This window comes from Myotis daubentonii, chromosome 3, assembly GCF_963259705.1.
Source record: "Myotis daubentonii chromosome 3, mMyoDau2.1, whole genome shotgun sequence".
Classification (NCBI taxonomy): domain Eukaryota; kingdom Metazoa; phylum Chordata; class Mammalia; order Chiroptera; family Vespertilionidae; genus Myotis; species Myotis daubentonii.
The window spans coordinates 61,127,256-61,145,491 of NC_081842.1; the positions used below are offsets into that span (position 1 = coordinate 61,127,256).

Sequence of the window (18,236 nt, forward strand, 5' to 3'; positions counted from 1 at the left end):
GTGCCCGCAACCCAGGTACATGCCCTTGACCGGAATCGAACCTGGGACCCCTCAGTCCGCAGGCCGACGCTCGATCCGCTGAGCCAAACCGGTTTCGGCCCATGTTGTTGCTTTAATCACATTCCATTTTATGCTGAGTTGTATTCTACTATATGAATACTAGAGGCCTGGTGCACGAATTCATGCACCAGTGGGGTCCCTCAGCCTGGCCTGCGGGATCAAACCAAAACCAGCTGACATCCTCCAAGGGGTCCCGGATTGTGAGAGGGCGCAGGCCAGCCTGAGGGACCCCCACTGGTGCACGATCGGGGCCGGGGAGGGATGCAGGAGGTTGGCCAGTGTGCGGGGGGCGGGGGGCTCCAGAGCATGTCCGGCCTGTCTCGCTCAGTCCCCATCAGCTGGACCCCAGCAGCAAGCTAACCTACCAGTCAGAGCGTCTGCCCCCTGGTGGTCAGTGCACGCCTAGTGAGCGGTTGAATGTCCTTAGCATATCATTAGTATATTATGCTTTGATTTGTTGAATGGATGACCAGACACTTAGCATATTAGGCTTTTATTATATAGGATACCATACTTTGTTTATCCATTCACCTGTGGATGGACATTTGACATATTTTTGGTTTTTGGCTGTTATTAGTAAAGCTTCATGAATGTTTGTTTTCAGTATTTTTGCAGACTTATGTTTATATTTCTCCTTGATAAAGAACTATGGCTAAAATTGCTGGTGATATAAGTGTATGTTAGCTTTATAAGAAATTATTGTTCTTATAAATTGTTCTCCAAAGCAGTTTTACTATTTTTTACTCCCACCAACAATATATGAGAGTTCTACATTCTCAACAACACATGATATTCACAATAATTTTAAGTTTCACCTTAAAATGACTTATCGTTAGGAAATGTCCCTCTTTGTTTTTGTTTAATTCCCTTGTCCTGAAGTGTACTCTCATTAATATTAATGTAGGTACTCCATCTTTCTTATTTGTATGTGTATGGTATGTCTTTCTACATCCTATGAGTCTTTGTATTTAAAGTTAATTTCCTGTGGCTGTATATACTTAGGTCTTTTTTTTACTTGAGTTTGTCAATATCTACCTTTTAATTGGAGCATTTACACCATTTATTTTCAGTATAATTATCAATATGGTTGGGTTTAAATATTCTACCTTGACATTTTCCTTTTTATTCCATTTTTCCCCTCTTTTACTGTCACTTTATGGATATGAGTATCCCCACCCCCACTTATTGGCCTATTAAATCTATACCACCTTGTATGTGTTAGAGGTTGTTCTAGGATTGAAACTTGGCATCTTTACTTTGTCATAGTCTACAAATAATGTATCACTTCACATATAGAGTAAGAACCTTACAACAATAGATTTCTATTTTCCCTTCCTGTCCTTTGTGCTACTGTTGTCATATTTTACTTCTACATTACTTTTATAGTACTTTATCTAAGAAATTTAAAAGCAAGTGGGAAATGTCACACATTTAGCCACATTTACATTTTTGTGGCCTGAATTCCTTTGTATAGATACGAATGTTCATTTGGAATCCTTTTCTTTCATCCTGAAGTATTTTCTTATAGTATAAATTTCCTGGTGACAAACTCTCTTAGCTTTTCTTTGCCTAATAATGTCTTTTGAAGGAAATTTTCATGGATATAGGATTTCTTAGTTTCCAGATTTTCTTTTTTTTTTCTTTTTTTTTTTAATTAAATCTTTATTGTTCAGATTATTACATTTGTTCCTTTCCCCCCCCCCCCATAACTCCCCTCCTCCCAGTTCCCGCCCCACCCTCCGCCCTCACTCCCCACCCACTGTCCTCATCCATAGGTGCACGATTTTTGTCCAGTCTCTTCCCACATCTCCCACACCCCTTTCCCCCCCAAGAATAGTCAGTCCATTCCCTTTCTATGTCCCTGATTCTATTATAATCAACAGTTCATTCTGTTCATCAGATTATTTATTCACTTGATTCTTAGATTCACTTGTTGATAGATGCATATTTGTTGTTCATAATTTGTATCTTTACCTTTTTCTTCCTCTTCCTCTTCTTAAAGGATACCTTTCAGCATTTCATATAATCCTGGTTTGGTGGTGATGAACTCCTTTAGCTTTTCCTTATCTGTGAAGCTCTTTATCTGACCTTCAATTCTGAATGATAGTTTTGCTGAATAAAGTAATCTTGGTTGTAGGTTCTTGGTATTCATCACTTTGAATATTTCTTGCCATTCCCTTCTGGCCTGCAAAGTTTCTGTTGAGAAATCAGCTGACAGTCGTATGGGTATTCCCTTGTAGGTAACTGAGTTTCTTTCTCTTGCTGTTTTTAAGATTCTCTCTTTATCTTTTGCTCTTGGCATTTTAATTATGATGTGTCTTGGTGTGGTCCTCTTTGGATTCCTTTTGTTTGGGGTTTTCTGCGCTTCTTGGACCTGTAAGTCCATTTCTTTCACCAGGTGGGGGAAGTTTTCTGTCATTATTTCTTCAAATAGGTTTTCAATATCTTGCTCTCTCTCATCTTCTGGCACCCCTATAATTCTGATGTTGGTACGCTTGAAGCTGTCCCAGAGGCTCCTTACACTATCCTCGCATTTTTGGATTCTTTTTTCATTTTGCTTCTCCAGTTGGATGTTTTTTGCTTCCTCGCATTTCAAATCATTGACTTGATTCTTGCGCTCCTCTGGTCTGCTGTCGGGCGTCTGTATAATATTCGTTATTTCAGTCCGTGTGTGCTTAATTTCTAGTTGGTTCCCCAATATAAGATCGAGGGTCTTATTAGTTTTCGTGTAGATCTCATTAAGTTTATCGGCAGCTTCCAAACAGTTCTTGAGAGACCTTAAAAGTGTGGTTCTGAACTCTATTTCTTCCATTGACAATTTTGTCCTGTTTCTTTGTCTCCGCATTTTGTTATGCTTCCTTGGTGCACCCCCTAGTGGTCTTTGTTCGCAGTCTTATAGATAAATCTTGATTGTTGTAGCTAATTCCAGGGAGGGTTTGACCTCCAGGCCAAGTGGCTATGAGAATCAGCCGTGTCAGCAGTGAGGAGAACTTCTGTCCCCTAGGGAGGTGCTAATCTAGCCTTTGCCTGAGGCTATCCGGCAAATGCCTCTGTGCAGGGCTTGGGCAGGGCGGGTCGCATAGGATCAACAGGGTGGGCCGGAGAGAGCAGTTATGGCGGCTCTCAGTCCTGTCCCCAGGGGCTCTGCCTCTCTGAGTCCCAGCACCCGCTGCAAAGCTCAGAGAGAAAGCTGCACTCGCTCTGACCGAAGCCAGACAGTCCCGCTTCTCCCTTTGAGTCTGGGTCCCTAAAGACTCGCCTGTATCTGGAGCTCAGAGTCTGCGACTCCCTTCCGATTGAAAATGCCAACCACGCCCTCCGCCGCCAGCCCGCTCCGCGCACTCCGCACCTCAGAATTTGACTTCAGCACTGCGCCTCCTCTGAGTGTCCGTATGCGTTTCTCTTTCCTCCTAGTTGTAGGACTTCCACTCAGCCAGCATTCCTGTGGTTCTGGGTGATGTCCGTTCCGTCTTTTAGTTTCACTTTTGAAGTAGTTGTTCAAAGCAGCAAACTCCGGCGTTAACCTATGCCGCCATCTTGGTTCTTCTCCAGATTTTCTTTAGAAAGGCTTCAGTTTCTTTTGGTTTGCGTTATTTCTGATGAGAAGTCACCTGTCAGTTTTATTGTATATAATGTGTCTCTTTTTGTTTGGGGAAATATTGTCCCTTTATTGGTGACTTTTATTGGTGTGATTTGGTGTGGTATTTTTAAATTTATACTGCTTGGGATTCATTGAGCCTTACATTGAATTTTCATCAGATTGCTTTTATGTATGTTCCCCAGCCCTCACCCCCTTTTCAGACTTCAATCACATGTACATGTTTTTCTAGCTTTTTTTACCTCCATGTTTCAGCGTTGATTGTTTTTCTTGCGTTTTTCGTTAGGTTCACTAATTTTTTTCTTCTGTGGTGCCTATCTGTTGTTAGGTTTCCAGTGAAGTTTGCATGTCACATATAGTATTTTTCAACTGCCCAATTACTATTTGGTTCTTTTTTTTATCATATATGTCTCATTATCACTGTTTCAAAGTTTTTATTTTCTGATTCTGTCACCTCTGTCATTTTTGGATCTGTGTCTGTTGACAGATTTCTTTTTTTCTCTTGTTACTGAATCATATTTTCCTTTTTCTTTAAAGAGTATTTTTTTTTATCAGTTTTCTACTTGTTTACACATGGAAGGAAATTCTAATATCAGTTATTTCACAATGACTGGAAGCAGAAGTCCATAATAGCCTTTTTTTTTTTTTTTCAATAATGCAAGCCTTATATGGAATTTTAAATTTATTGAACCACTGATGCACAGTTATACAAAATTGTACTACTTTTATATAAAGCTTTTAGTTTACAATTGAGACCTAAAAGCAGTTATGGCTCCCTGTTAGATATGTACAATATTTATACCCAAAGCAATTCAGTAACAACAATAGTTTCTGCAATTGAGGCCTTGCTGTAGCAGTACTTATGCACATTCATAGTATTTTCCCACCATTTACATTTCAACCATGTGAACCAATCTCTAACAGATAAAAATAATAAACATGTATGTTTGGTATTGCAAATATACTTAAGCATGAGTAAGCCTGGAATTTCCTTTTTCTTTTTATACTTTTAATTATAGCCTCATAATCTTTTTTTTTAAAATATATTTTATTGATTTTTTTTACAGAGAAGAAGGGAGAGAAATAGAGAGTTAGAAACATCGATGAGAGAGAAACATCAATCAGCTGCCTCCTGCACACCCCCTACTGGGGATGTGCCCGCAACCAAGGTACATGCCCTTGACCGGAATCGAACCTGGGACCTTTCAGTCTGCAAGCCGATGCTCTGTCCACTGAGCCAAACCGGTTAGGGCTAGCCTCATAATCTTATGTCTATATCTTGCACAACTCAGAATGACTCTGGTTTCATTACATGGCATAATCAGTGGACTTTAAGGAAGTGATACTTGGAGAACCAAGATGGCGGGGTAGGTCAACACTGGTACTTGCCACCTCCCACCACCACATCAAAATTACAACTAAAATACAGAATAACCACCATTCAGAACTGCCTGAAAGCTGGCTGAATGGAAGTCCTATAACTACAGAAGTAAAGAAGAAAGCATGTTGAGACTGCTAGGAGGGGTGGAGGCGAGGAATAGGGTGGTCCAGCACCCACGTGGGCTATTACTTTTAATCCAGAGGAAGATAATCCCTAGGGAGGCTGCCCTGAAGAGCAAGGGTTCCCAGCCCCACACCAGACAACTCCACCTAGGGTGGAAGAGACGTCCCTGTAACTTCAGGCTTGTGGCTGAGAGACACAGAGGCTGCTGGAGACCCAGGTGTCCCTCTTAAAGGGCCAGGCACGAACTTACTCAGACTTGCTTCCTCTGAGCTCCAGTGCCAGGAGGCATTGGGGGACCCAGACATATATGGGGAGGAGCTGGATTGTCTGGCATTGGAGCAGGAACTCTGGGGCAGCTTTCTACTGGATGGAGGTACTTGCAGGGGTCATTGTTCCTATGCCAAGACCTCCCCTATCCCAGGGCTGACTGGCAACCAAATCTGAGTCCCCATCAACCTGGAGCACAGTTTTCTCCACCCTGAAGATTCCCTGAGACCTCGCCCCATCCAATTTGCAGCACTACCCAAGCTGTTTGCAGCACCTTTTCCATATGAATGGCCTGTCCTGGCTCAGGCTTCAGACTTTGCTAGTCTCTCATATAAGCTGTAGCTGGTGTTAGCATACCTCAGACCTATCAATAAAAGGCTCAAGACCTGAGACCAGCACCAGCCTGCCTTGCTTCACAGCTGGGCCTCACCTGGGCACTTCCAAACCCGATACAAATAGGAGGAATCTGTAGATCTCTCTGTAGCTCCTGTCAAGTGGCCCCAAGCAGTGGCTGACTTTGCACCTCCCTGGAGGCCCTACAAGCCAGTGCACCTGGTGGACAGCTTCAGACCATACCAGATTACAGCTCTACACATCCACAAGTGACACACTCAAGGGGCAGACTCAGTGAGCACCAAAACTCCACTGAAGCAAGTCCTGCTCCATAGGGATGTTTCCTGCACAGCACCCCTCCCACTATAGTTGCAGCTGGTCCTCACAGCCAATTGGCCTGGAGGTCAATTCCTCCCAGTGACACCAACAGCAGTTAAGTTTCATCTACAATAAGACTGTGCACACAGCCCATACAAGGGCACACCTAGGTGACTGGGGAGGCTGAGCCACTGGGCCCTATAGTACACCCACTACACAAGACCACTCTACCAACTCTAGGAGACATAGCAGCTTTACCCAATACACAGAAACAAACACAAATGATAGAAATAGAAGAAAGCAAACTACTGGATACAGAGTTCAAAACCACAGTATAAGGTTACACAAGGATCTTCATGAGACCTTCAAGGGACTTAGTGAGACTTTCAGGGATCTTACTGAGAATGTCAAAGACATGGAAAAGGACCAGTCTGAAATTAAGCATACACTAAATGAAATAAAGAATAACTTACAGGGATTCAACAGTAGAGTAGAGGACTCTGAGAATCAAATCAACTATTTGAAATATAAGGAAGCAAAAAAACACCCAATCAGAAGAGCAAAAAGAAAAAAGAATCCAAAAATATGAAGATAGTGTAAGGAGCCTCTGGGACAACTTCAGTTGCACCAATATTCGCACTATGGGGGTGCCAGAACGAGGAGAGAGAGCAAGATATTGAAAACCTATTTGAAGAAATAATGACAGAAAACTTCCCCTACCCAGTGAAAGAAATAGACTTACAAGTTCAGGAAGTGCAGAGAGTCCCAAACAAGAGGAACCCAAAGAGGACCACACCAAGACACATTATAAGTAAAATGCCAAGGGCTAAAGACATAGAATCTTAAAAGCAGCAAGAGAAAAACAGTTGGTTAGCTAGAAGGGAGCACCCATATGACTGTCAGCTGATTTCTCAACAGAAACTATGCAGGCCAGAATAGAGTGGCGAAAAATATTCAAAGTGATGAATAGCAAGGACCTACAACCAAGATTACTCTACCCAGCAAAGCTATCATTTAGAATTGAAGGTCACATAAAGAGCTTCACAGACAAAAAAAAAAAAAGCTAAAGATTTCATCACCACCAAATCAGTATTACATGAAATGTTGAAGGGTATTTTTTAAGAAGAGAAAGAAGAAAAAGAAAAAGAAAAAAAATAAGAACAATAAAATGGCAATAAATACATATCAACAATTGAATCTAAAAATCAAAATAAATGAATAAGAAATGTAATGAACAGAATAAACTGGTGAATAAAATAGAATCAGGCATGGAAATGGAACAGACTGATGATTCTCAGAGGGAAGGGGGGTGGGAGGGACGGGAAGAAATAAAGATCTTATCCTATATAATAAAAGGCTAATATGCAAATTGTCCCCTTGACCAGGAATTTGACCAGGGGGCAGGGCCAGCCAGTCAACTACCCACGGCCCCTCCCCCTGGCCGGCTAGGCCCAATCGGCCCCGATTGGGGCAGGCCGACTGGATCCCACCCATGCATGAATTCGTGCACTGGGCCTCTAGTATGTATATATGCATTACCTATGGACACAGACAATAGGGTTGCAAAGCCCTGGGGCAGGGATAGAACTGGGTGGATGGGGGGAAAGGGGGGGAAAAGAGACATCTGTAATATTCTCAACAGTAAAAAATTTTTAAAATGATATTTTAAAAACTATAATCATTTTGTTCCTGTACTTAATATTGGGTAGACCATTTAGGGAGTCCGCTGCACATGTATTTGAATCCTATATTTATCACTGACAAACTGTAACTTTGAGAATTCGGTTTTCCTCAGTTAACCTTAGGCTTCTTTTCTATGTGAAATGGGGTAGTGAAGTGTGTCTATAAATTTTAAATGAGAAAAGGAAATTGATATACATAGCACAGAGCTTTTACATACTAGATGCTCAATAAATATTCTCATTGTCCTCTCCTTTTCCTCACTGATGCACCTTTTGAAAGTACTTATATACACTGTTTCCATTTACTCATTCTGGCTGATTATGGTCTGCATGTTCTTATTACTGATCTCACCACGGTAAGAAAGAAAGTATCCATGGCCAGCTGCAGTGAACACCTTTTGGGCTTCATTTTAATGGGCTCACTGTGTCATAAGATACCCATCTCTGTCCTTTAAATGTTCTCTTTCCTTGTCCTTCATAGTATCTTTGTCTGTGGGACCCCTTCAGATTTCTTGGATATCTGTCTCAGCCTTCTTTTTAAATTTACTTTTTTTCATATATTTGTGTCAAATGGGTCTCCATATGTAGCACTCTTCTCCTTCAACATGCCTTGCCTGTTATACACTTAAAGCCACCTAGCACCTGTACATCAAGAACTATCTAAGATGTTTTTTCTAGCCTCAAGCTCTCTTCTAGATGATATTCACCACTTGGTGGAGAACTCCCCTGGGTTCTTCTTGAGTGTCTTAAATATTATTTTCTCTTCCAACACTATTCCTTCATGTTTAATATCATCAGAGTTTTTTTACAACTACCAAAATTAGAAACTGAAATTACTTGTACTCCAACCAAGTCTAATAAACAGATTGCTTGATATTATCTCCTAAATTAATTTGTCACAAATGAGATTTAAATTATGTCCTAGCTCTGCCTCTAATTAGTTCTGACCTCTGAAAAATTGCTCCTTCTGGGCCTCAGTTTATCTGATCTCTGAAAATGTTTAGTGTAGGTGAGAGGTCGGCAATGAGGACCTAGGATTGAAATACAGTCTTCTGCCCATTTTTGTAATAAATTTATGTTGATGGCTGCTTTGTGCTACAGTGGCAGAGTTGAGTAGTGGCAGAGGCTATATGGCCCACAAAGCCTAAAGTAATACTTTAGGGCTCTTTATGTTAAAGGTTTGCTGACCTCTAGAGACCAGAGGCTCTTGCCTATAGTTTCCATCTCTAAGAGCCAGCCTGGCAAGAACCTGGCTTTAAGATTATAAAAAACTAGAGGCCCGGTGCACAAAAATTTGTGCACTCGGGGGGGAGTGGGGTCCCTCAGCCCGGCCTGTGCCCTCTTGCAGTCTGGGACCCCTCGGGAGATAACAACCTGCTGGCTTAGGCCTGCTCCCGGGTGGCAGAGGGCAGGCCCAATCCCTAGGTGCAGCCCCCAGTCGGGCTCAGAGCAGGGCCGATTGGGGAGTTGGGGTGCCTCCCCCTGTCATGCACAGAGCAGGACGATTGGGAGGTTGTGATGCCACCCTCAGTCACGCTCAGGGTAGGGCCGATTGGGGGGTTGGGGCACCGTCCCCTGTCACACTCAAGGCAGGGTCGATGGGGAGGTTGCAGCGCCACCCCCTGTCACGCACAGAGCAGGGCCAATCGGGGTTGGGGCGCTGCCCCCTGTCACGCACAGAGCAGGGCCCATCAGGGGGGTTGGGGCTCTGTACCCTGTCACGCACAGAGCAGGGCCAATCGGGGTTGGGGCGCCGCCCTCTATCACCCACAGAGCAGAGCCGATCAGGGAGTTGGGGCGCCGCCACTCTCACACTCAGGGCAGGACCAATGGGGAGGTTATGGCTCTACCCCGTCACACACAGAGCAGGGCCCGTGGAGCGGGGGGTGGGTTGGGGCGCCGCACCCTGTCACCACAGAGCAGGGCCGATCAGGGGGTTGGGGCGCCTTCCCCTGTCACGAACAGAGCAGGGTGGATGGGGAGGTTGTGGCCCTGCCCCCTGTCACACACAGAGCCACAGGGCGATCAGGGGGTTTGGGCGCTGCCCCCTGTCACACTGATCCCGGTGCCGGGAGGCCTCGCGGCTCTGCTGATCCCGGTGCTGGGAGGCATATTACCCTTTTACTATATAGGGTAGAGGCCTGGTACACGGGTGGGTGCCGACTGGTTTGCCCTGAAGGGTGTCCCAGATCAGGGTGGGGGTCCCCACTGGGGTGCCTGGCCAGCCTGGGTGAGGGGATGATGGCTGTTTGCAGCTGGTCACACCCCCTTCAGGGTGGGGGTCCCCACTGGGGTGCCTGGCCAGCCTGGATGAGGGGCTGAGGGCTGTTTTCAGTCTGGGGGTTACTGAAGCTCCCAACCGCTCCTTTTTTTCTTTTTTCTTTTTTTTATTCTGGGCCAGCTTTAGCTTTCAGGCTTGGCTCCAGCTCTTAGGCCTCCGCTGCTGAAAGTAGGTTTCTGGCCTTTGCTTACAATGTTGCGATCCTGCTGGCTGAAGCCAGGTGGACTAAAGCAGGTTTCTGGGGTTTTGTTTAGCTTCTATATTTGTTACATAGTTGCTTAGAGTTGCAGCACAGAGGCCTGCGGCGGCAGGCGGCAGGCGGGGAACGTTGTAGTCCTCCATCACTAAAGCAAGCAAGCCTCATGTTAGTTTCAAGCTGCCTGGCTGCCAGCCGCCATCTTGGCTGGCAGTTAATTTGCATATTGCCCTGATTAGCCAATGGGAAGGGTAGCGGTTGTATGCTAATTACCATGTTTCTCTTTTATTAGATAGGATAAGAAGAAAAAGATTAGAAAAAGTGATTACAGTAGTTAAGTATTTGGCAAGAGAAATTAAACAGAACAGATTATAACATTAGAATCTATGTTTCCTGATCTAATAGCCTTAGTAATTCAAGAACAGAAATAAAAATCTCCGTTGCCACTTTATGGTGACAGGATAATTTATTTGGTTAAATTACTTTCAAATGATAGCGAGTAAATCAATGATTTCACTTACTAACTTGTAATTAGCATCTTAAGTCACAAAAACTCATTTTGAAAGTGAAGAACACAGTTAACTCTGATCATAAATTCGAAGTATAATTAAGAGTCTTTTTTATATTATCACTGTTCATCAAAGCTTATTATTTCCATTCTGATGAAAGATTTTCCATATGAATGCACTGGTATATATTGAAGGGGCATTATAAGTATGTAAAAATGCTTAGATAAAAATATAAATCCAGCACCCATTTGATACAGACTCTCAGCAAAGTGGGAATAGAGGGAACATACCCCAACATAATGAAGACCATATATGTAGGGCCAGCCAATAGCATACTCAATAGGCAAAAACTGCAAGTGTTTCCTTAAGATTGGGAACAAGACAGGGATGTCCACTTTCACCACTCTTACTCAATATAACACTGGAAGTCCTAACCACAGCAATCAGGCAAGAAGAAATAAAAGGCATCCAAATTAGAAAGAAAGAAGTAAAACTGTCATTATTTGCACGTGACATGATGTTATATAGAGAAAACTGCCGGGAGCCGGTCCATCCTTGCTGTTTCAAAGGACCTGGCATATATGGCATACTGTTCTTAAAATGTTTGCTCACCTTCTTGGCACTATGTGTTTTAACCAAGGTCTCCTCTCTGAGAAAGGTTGTTTCCCCAGGTAGGGATTTTCCCCTGAAGTTAGGGAGGGAATAAAACCCCTCAGCTAAGTGCCAGGTGGGTAATTAATCACTTTAACTTCGAACAATGATGCTTAAGCTACATAATCTTTACTCCCTGGAATGGAGATAAGAAACACCCTAACCTTTGTAATAGAGATTGATAGGATTGAATCAACTGGTATAAATACAGATGTAACAAGACAGAAAGACTCAGGACTTAGAAGAGAGAACCTACAGACAGAACCTACACAGAACCTACAGACAGAAGAACTTTGCTGGAGAGAACATGGCAAAAGATCCTGGACTGAACCTGACTACAGAAATTGGCAAGAGAACCTGACTAGAACCTGGTGACTGAACCTGGCTGGAGAACCTGGCTGGAGATCCTGGCTAGAGATCCTGGCTAGGCTGCTGATCAACTGAACGCTGTCTCCGTGTCATTCCTTCTTCGCCGACTCCGTCCACACCTTTGGGGACCCCTGGACCTGCTGGGGTTGGACCCCGGCAGAAAACCCTAAAGATTCCACCAAAGTACTACCTTATTGACAAATTAATTCAGTAAAGTAGCAGGATATGAAATAAATATCCAGAAATCAGTTGCATTTTTATACACTAATATTGAACTATCAGGGAAACTAAGAAAACAATCCCATTTCCAATTGCATCAAAAATAAAATGAAATAGCTAGAAATAAATTTAACCAAGGATGTAAAAAACCTGTACTCAGAAAGTTATAAGACACTGAAGAAAGAAAAGAAGATACAAATAAGTGGAAGCATGTACCATGTTCATAGATAGGAATTAACATCATTAAAATGTCCAAACTATCCAAAGCAATCTATAGGTTCAGTGCAATTCCTATCAAGATACCAATGAACTAGAACAAATATTTTAGAACTTTGTATGGAACCACAAAGCCCCAGAATAGCCCTGGATGGTTTGGCTCAGTGGATAGAGCATCCACCGGTGGACTGAAGGGTTCCAGGTTCAATTATGGTCAAGGGCACATGCCCTGGACTGGGTTCAATCCACAGTAGAGGGTGTGTAGGAGGCAGCCAATCAATGATTCTCATCATTGATGTTTTTATCTCTCTCTACCTCTTCCTCTCTGAAATCAATAAAAATATATTCAACAAATAATAATAATAAAATAAGAAAGAGACCCAGAATAGCCACAGCAATCTTGAGAAAGGACAACAAAGTTGGAGGAATCATGCTGATATCAAACTATAATACAAGGCCATAGTAATCAATACAGTATGGTGCTGGCATAAAAACAGACATATAGATTAATGGAACAGAATAGAGAGCCCAGAAATAAACCAATGCCTTTATGGTCAATTAATATTTGGCAAAGTAGATAAGAACATACTATTGAAGACTACCTTCAATAGTCTAGTCCAGTGGTCGGCAAACCGTGGCTCACAAGCCACATGTGGCTCTTTGGCCCCTTGAGTGTGGCTCTTCCACAAAAAAACCACGTGCGGGGACGCATGTACAGTGCGATTGAAACTTTGTGGCCCATGCACAGAAGTCGGTTTTCGGCATGGGCGAGTGTATTTTGAAGAAGTGGCATTAGAAGAAGTGGGGGGTGTCGGTCGGTCAGGCGATGGGAGACGCGGCGCAGGCGGGCCACGGGATATGCAGCACCACAGGATACACAGCGCGGGGGAGGTACATTGTTTTGAGGTACATTCACTGAGGTCGACCCCTTCCAACTCTCCCATCCACACTCGTCTCATATACTTGGTTCAGATAGATGAGTGTGGATGGGAGAGTTGGAAGGGGTCGACCTCAGTGAATGTACCTCAATCAGATTGAGGACATTTTTAGCAAAGCCCAGCTTAGGAGTACCCTAATTAAGTTAATAACAATGTACCTACCTATATAGTTTAAGTTTTAAAAAATTGGCTCTCAAAAGAAATTTCAATCGTTGTACTGTTGATATTTGGCTCTGTTGACTAATGAGTTTGCCGACCACTGGTCTAGTCAATAAATGGTTTTGGAAAAATTGGACATATAGATATGTGCAAAAAAATGTGAAACTAGACCACCTTACATCATACACAAGAATAAACTCAAAGTAAAGATTTAAATGTTATGTGGGTGCCTCTTCCTGGCCCTGGTGTGTGGAGCTGGGGAGCCCAACTTGGGGTTTTGACCCCACATTTATCAGGGGGGTTCCCCCACAGTTGAGATATCCCTCCGGAATCTCAGCTGCCACCCGGGAGGCAGGGCCAGCTCTTTTCTCATCTCTGCCCTTTTTGCTAGTCTCAATGTAGTGTCTTCTATAACTCTTTGGTTATAAGACTTCTCTTCATCTAGTCTCCAGTTGGTTATTCGGATGATTGTTCCATAATTTGTGTGTGTGTGTGTGTGTGTGTGTGTGTTATAATTTAGTTGTAATTCCAGTTTGGTCCTACTCTACCACCATCTTGGATCATCATCTTGTGTTTTAATGATTAGAGTCTTTTGTGCATTCTAGATTTAAATCCTTTGCGGAATATATGTTTTAGTCTGTAGCTTGGCTTTTGATTTCTTAAGAGTGTCTTTTGAAGAATAACACTTTTAAGATTTTGATTAAGGCCTGAAAGTTTTAAAGAAGTCTAGAGAATTGGAAGCAACAGCAAAAAGCAAAACAAAACTTTATTTCTTTGTTCTGGTTACTCACTGGTTGCCACCAGAAATCAAGTATGTATTGTACATTCCACTTTTTTTGTGCAGTTGTCCTGAATTGTAAATGGCTTAATATTTCAACGAACTTGTTTTGTACTAGGCCCTAGAGTTTATAAAGATGAGTTATAGATGTCATTTTTCTTCAGAGTGCTCATTTTTAGTATTTTGTGTTTCTTCCTATCATCTGTTTTTGGAGCCAGGTCTATATATTTTCCTTTGTTCAGTCCTGAATGCAGCTCTAGAGGCAATGAAGTACCCAGTAAATTTTTATCTTTTATTGTACTTATACTTTCTCCACGCACAAATATGTAATTTCATCATGCAAGAAATTTATTGGGTGTTTTTTATTTTTATTATCTTCCATATATCATAGCATAGTTCTTTATACACAGGGGACAATCACTAAATATTCAATGATTAAGTGGAATTATTGATGACCATGGTTAGGTATGGCTTTCCCTATTATCCTAAATAGTAAAAGGCTAATATGCAGATTGACCAAAAGGAACGACCAGTCACTGTGACACGCACTGACCACCAGGGGCAGACGCTCAACACAGGAGCTACCGCCTGATAGTCAGTGCACTCCCACAGTGGGGCACCGCTCAGCCAGAAGCCCTGAGCCGGACTCAAGGCTGGCGAGCACAGCGGTGGTGGCGGGAGCCTCTCCCGCCTCTGCAGCAGCACTAAGGATGTCTGACTGACAGCTTAGGCCCACTCCCCGCAGTCGGACACCCCTGAGGGCTCCCGGACTGTAAGAGGGTGCAGGCTGGGCTGAGGGGCACCCTCCCACCTCCCACCCCCGAGTGCACGGGCCTCTAGTTGATAATAAAACCTTGGACTATACTTAACTCAGTGAATAAGAGCTATTCTCATTTCAGATGCCATCATTACAATAGCTTGTTTTCTAGATAGAATAAAGATGCCTCGTTATTACTTGAGTATTTTTGAGTGATCTTTTTTTAAAACCCTGATATAACATCACCATTATCATTATCATTATTATTATTATTATTATTATTATTATTATTATTATTATTGTAAAAGCCTGTGTAGGGTAGAATAGCATGAGTCTGTAATCAGTTAAAAATGAAACATCTTTCACAAAGGTTGCTCTATTTAATGAGTTTTGTATTTTATAACTTTGGAATACCTTTTCCAATGAAACCAATACATTGAAACATAAATGTTATACTTGTAAGTATATAGAAAATTATGGTAATAACTTGTTTTCTTTATCTAGGTTCTGGGGACACCAACAAGGGAGCAAATTAGAGAAATGAACCCAAACTACACAGAATTCAAATTTCCTCAAATTAAGGCACATCCTTGGACTAAGGTGAGTCAAGTAGAGTTTTTATAAAGGCACATTAACAAGTTAACTAAAACTTGGGTTTTTATTGTTCTTAAACTAAACTATTTTGAGACTAAATAGCTGCCTGAGTACAAAGTACACAGCAGTTCTGCATGTAAAGATAGTTGGGTAGTTGTACTTCAATGTTTCATTGACTGCATATAGTTTGTCTCCATTGATTTCCAGTAAATTATTTCCATTCTGGGTTTTTATTTGTAGGGTGAGGACAGTGTAGCTATATCATTAAAATATATAATTTTATAGGAGCAAAATTCATGTATAAATTTTGACTACTTAAAATTCAGAAGTTAATTTCTTTACATAGTTAGAGGTGCTTATTTAGTATCATACACTATTGAAGACATATATTTCATATATTCCTTTTACAAACTATTAATATAGAGACCTTATTATAGATGATAATGGCGTATTTTTCTTATTTACTTTCCCATTGGTGTTTTGGGAGCAAGGATAAAAAGCAGGTTTGATCTTGCTAGTAGTATACATTGAAAGCAATAGATGTTATAACAGGATGTCACTAGCCATTGGAAAATCCAACCTCAATATTAGATGGAACCAAGTCTAAGAGCATAAGTACTAACTTACTGGAAAACATTATTTTTTGCTTTGACACTTATTAGAAATTATTTTTAAGAGAGATTTTTTATTAAAAGCATTGTGTGTTTTTTAACCTCAGTTTAATTTATGGGATTAAGTGTGCAAGAAAAAACATGTCTCAATAGGATTTATAGCTAGAGTGAATTTCTAGTGTCCTCATTTTACAGATTCAGAAACTCTGGCCAAACATACTAAGTCACTTATCCAAGATTAAATGGGTGGCTCTTATAAAGCCAATAAACTTATTCGTGTGTACACATATGTGTTTATTGCCAGATCTTTTAAACTTCTAGTTATATGCTATGCATCCCCCTTCCCATTTACTTATATTTCATTATACCAGAGGCCCGATGCATGAAATTGGTGCAAGGGGCTCAGCCCTCACAGCCGCAGTGCCCAGCTTCATCCAGAAGGTCGTCTGGACCATTGTTCTGCTGTTTGGCCATCGGGTCTAATTAGCATATCACGCTTTTATTATTATAGATAATTTTTGTGGGTTAAAAATGTTCAACTTTTTAATCTGTATTTAAAGCAGAGATGTTCTGTATTTAAAACTGTAAACATAACAATTTGTTTTGAATGTTGGTAAGTTCATTTAATTGGTTTTAGATCTTTTATAATGAGATGAAGTAATTTAGGGCTGAAGTTGAAATAACTTACCTTCCCAGATTCAAAGTATGTGTCCTTCTCTCAGTAAACTGTATTATAATTCCAGTTGCTTTCCTTCAAGTTCTCATAATCACATTACCTCTCTTCCCTTCAAAAAAATCCTCTTGTTACTGATTATATGTTATTTAGAATCAAAGACCTCAGTAGTATTTTAGTGCCAAAATTATAGACTGTAGCTTTCACTGACCAAGATGTTGCCCTTCCCCCCTTATTAATTTATAAAAAACACTAAATATTCTGAGATAAAACGTTCTTTTGTCTTTGTACTTAAAGTTTATTTTTAATTTGGGTCAGAAGATATCTAGGGTCTCTCATCTGACTCTAAATTCAGAGAATCCCAGGTGGTCTCTTTGGGTTTAGAGGCTGAGTTGAATCCAGGAAAGTTATTCCAAGTTAAAATGCTTATAAAGTGGTTTGTAGTGTACTCAGATTTCAACCATATTAAAGAAAAGCAAACAAATTAAAAAAACCTAGAGAATTCTGTCTATTGAGTAAATACAGGTGCATATTCCAAAATGCTAATAGTAGTTTAGGTGAGAAGAGTGCGGGTGATTTTTTTCCTTTTTCTGCATTTCCATATTTTCTTTAATCAAGATTTTTTATGAAGAAAATTAATCTTAATATAGGGTTTCTAAGCAATATAATGCTGAAATTGAGGTTATGAAATCTTATTTTTCAGTCCCGTCCTCTCTTTTTTTTTTTTAAATCAAGACTGCCACCAATATTAATATGTATCACATTCTGCACTTACTTCTCAATTCAAATATTAGCCAGGATGGAATGTGAGAAATGATTGATTATAATTAAAATGCAGCCAACAGAAGATTTGTCATGAATTTATTTGCTTTATCTCTTCCTTTGCCCTTGTGGGTTCCTTGTGGGATGTTTCTGTATCTTACATTAATGTTTTTCAAACTTTAATAATCTATATAAAGCCCACCTTTTTATTTGTTTTATTTAGGTTTCCATTCTATGCTGTGTGTAGAATAATGACTCAATTCTCCCCATTTTGTCTGTTCAAACTACTGTGAACTCTTCATTCATATAGTGTGCCTTGGCATCATTTGGTCTCATTTGGTACAAATGCATTTATTAGATAATAAGGATACTATGTTAATTTCTCATTAGTGCACACAACTAGATTGGTGTTACCTTGGTTGTAAATAAAAAACCAAATTCAGACACAGAAATTTTATGACACTGCTCTGTCATCTAGATGAATCTAGATGATACAGGATATTCTTATATTGATTTTTAAAAATAGGTTATTATTAATATGAAAACACAAAATTTTAAGTTTGTAGAAGTCTGTCCTTTCTCTCCATTATGATAGTAGACACCAACTTGAGAAGTGCTCTCTCCCACTAGGCAGCCAATGGAGTTATTATTATTATTTTTTAATACATTAATGTGGTTTTTCTAAAGAGAAGAGCTTCTTGTTCTTAGAGGTCAGGTAAATACAGTCTAGAAACAAAAGCTGCTTTGTTAGAATGCACTTT

At 41.0% G+C, this 18,236-nt stretch overlaps 1 protein-coding gene across 6 annotated transcripts in view; it reads left to right on the plus strand.

Annotated features, from left to right (window-relative positions):
* GSK3B (glycogen synthase kinase 3 beta) overlaps nucleotides 1-18,236 on the plus strand; it is a 179,181-nt gene that overhangs the window by 117,868 nt on the left and 43,077 nt on the right. For all 6 annotated transcript variants that reach the window (XM_059687739.1, XM_059687736.1, XM_059687737.1 and 3 more), the window contains one exon: nucleotides 15,340-15,435. In XM_059687739.1, coding sequence (XP_059543722.1) covers nucleotides 15,340-15,435 — 96 coding nt within the window. The remainder of the gene's footprint in view (nucleotides 1-15,339; nucleotides 15,436-18,236) is intronic.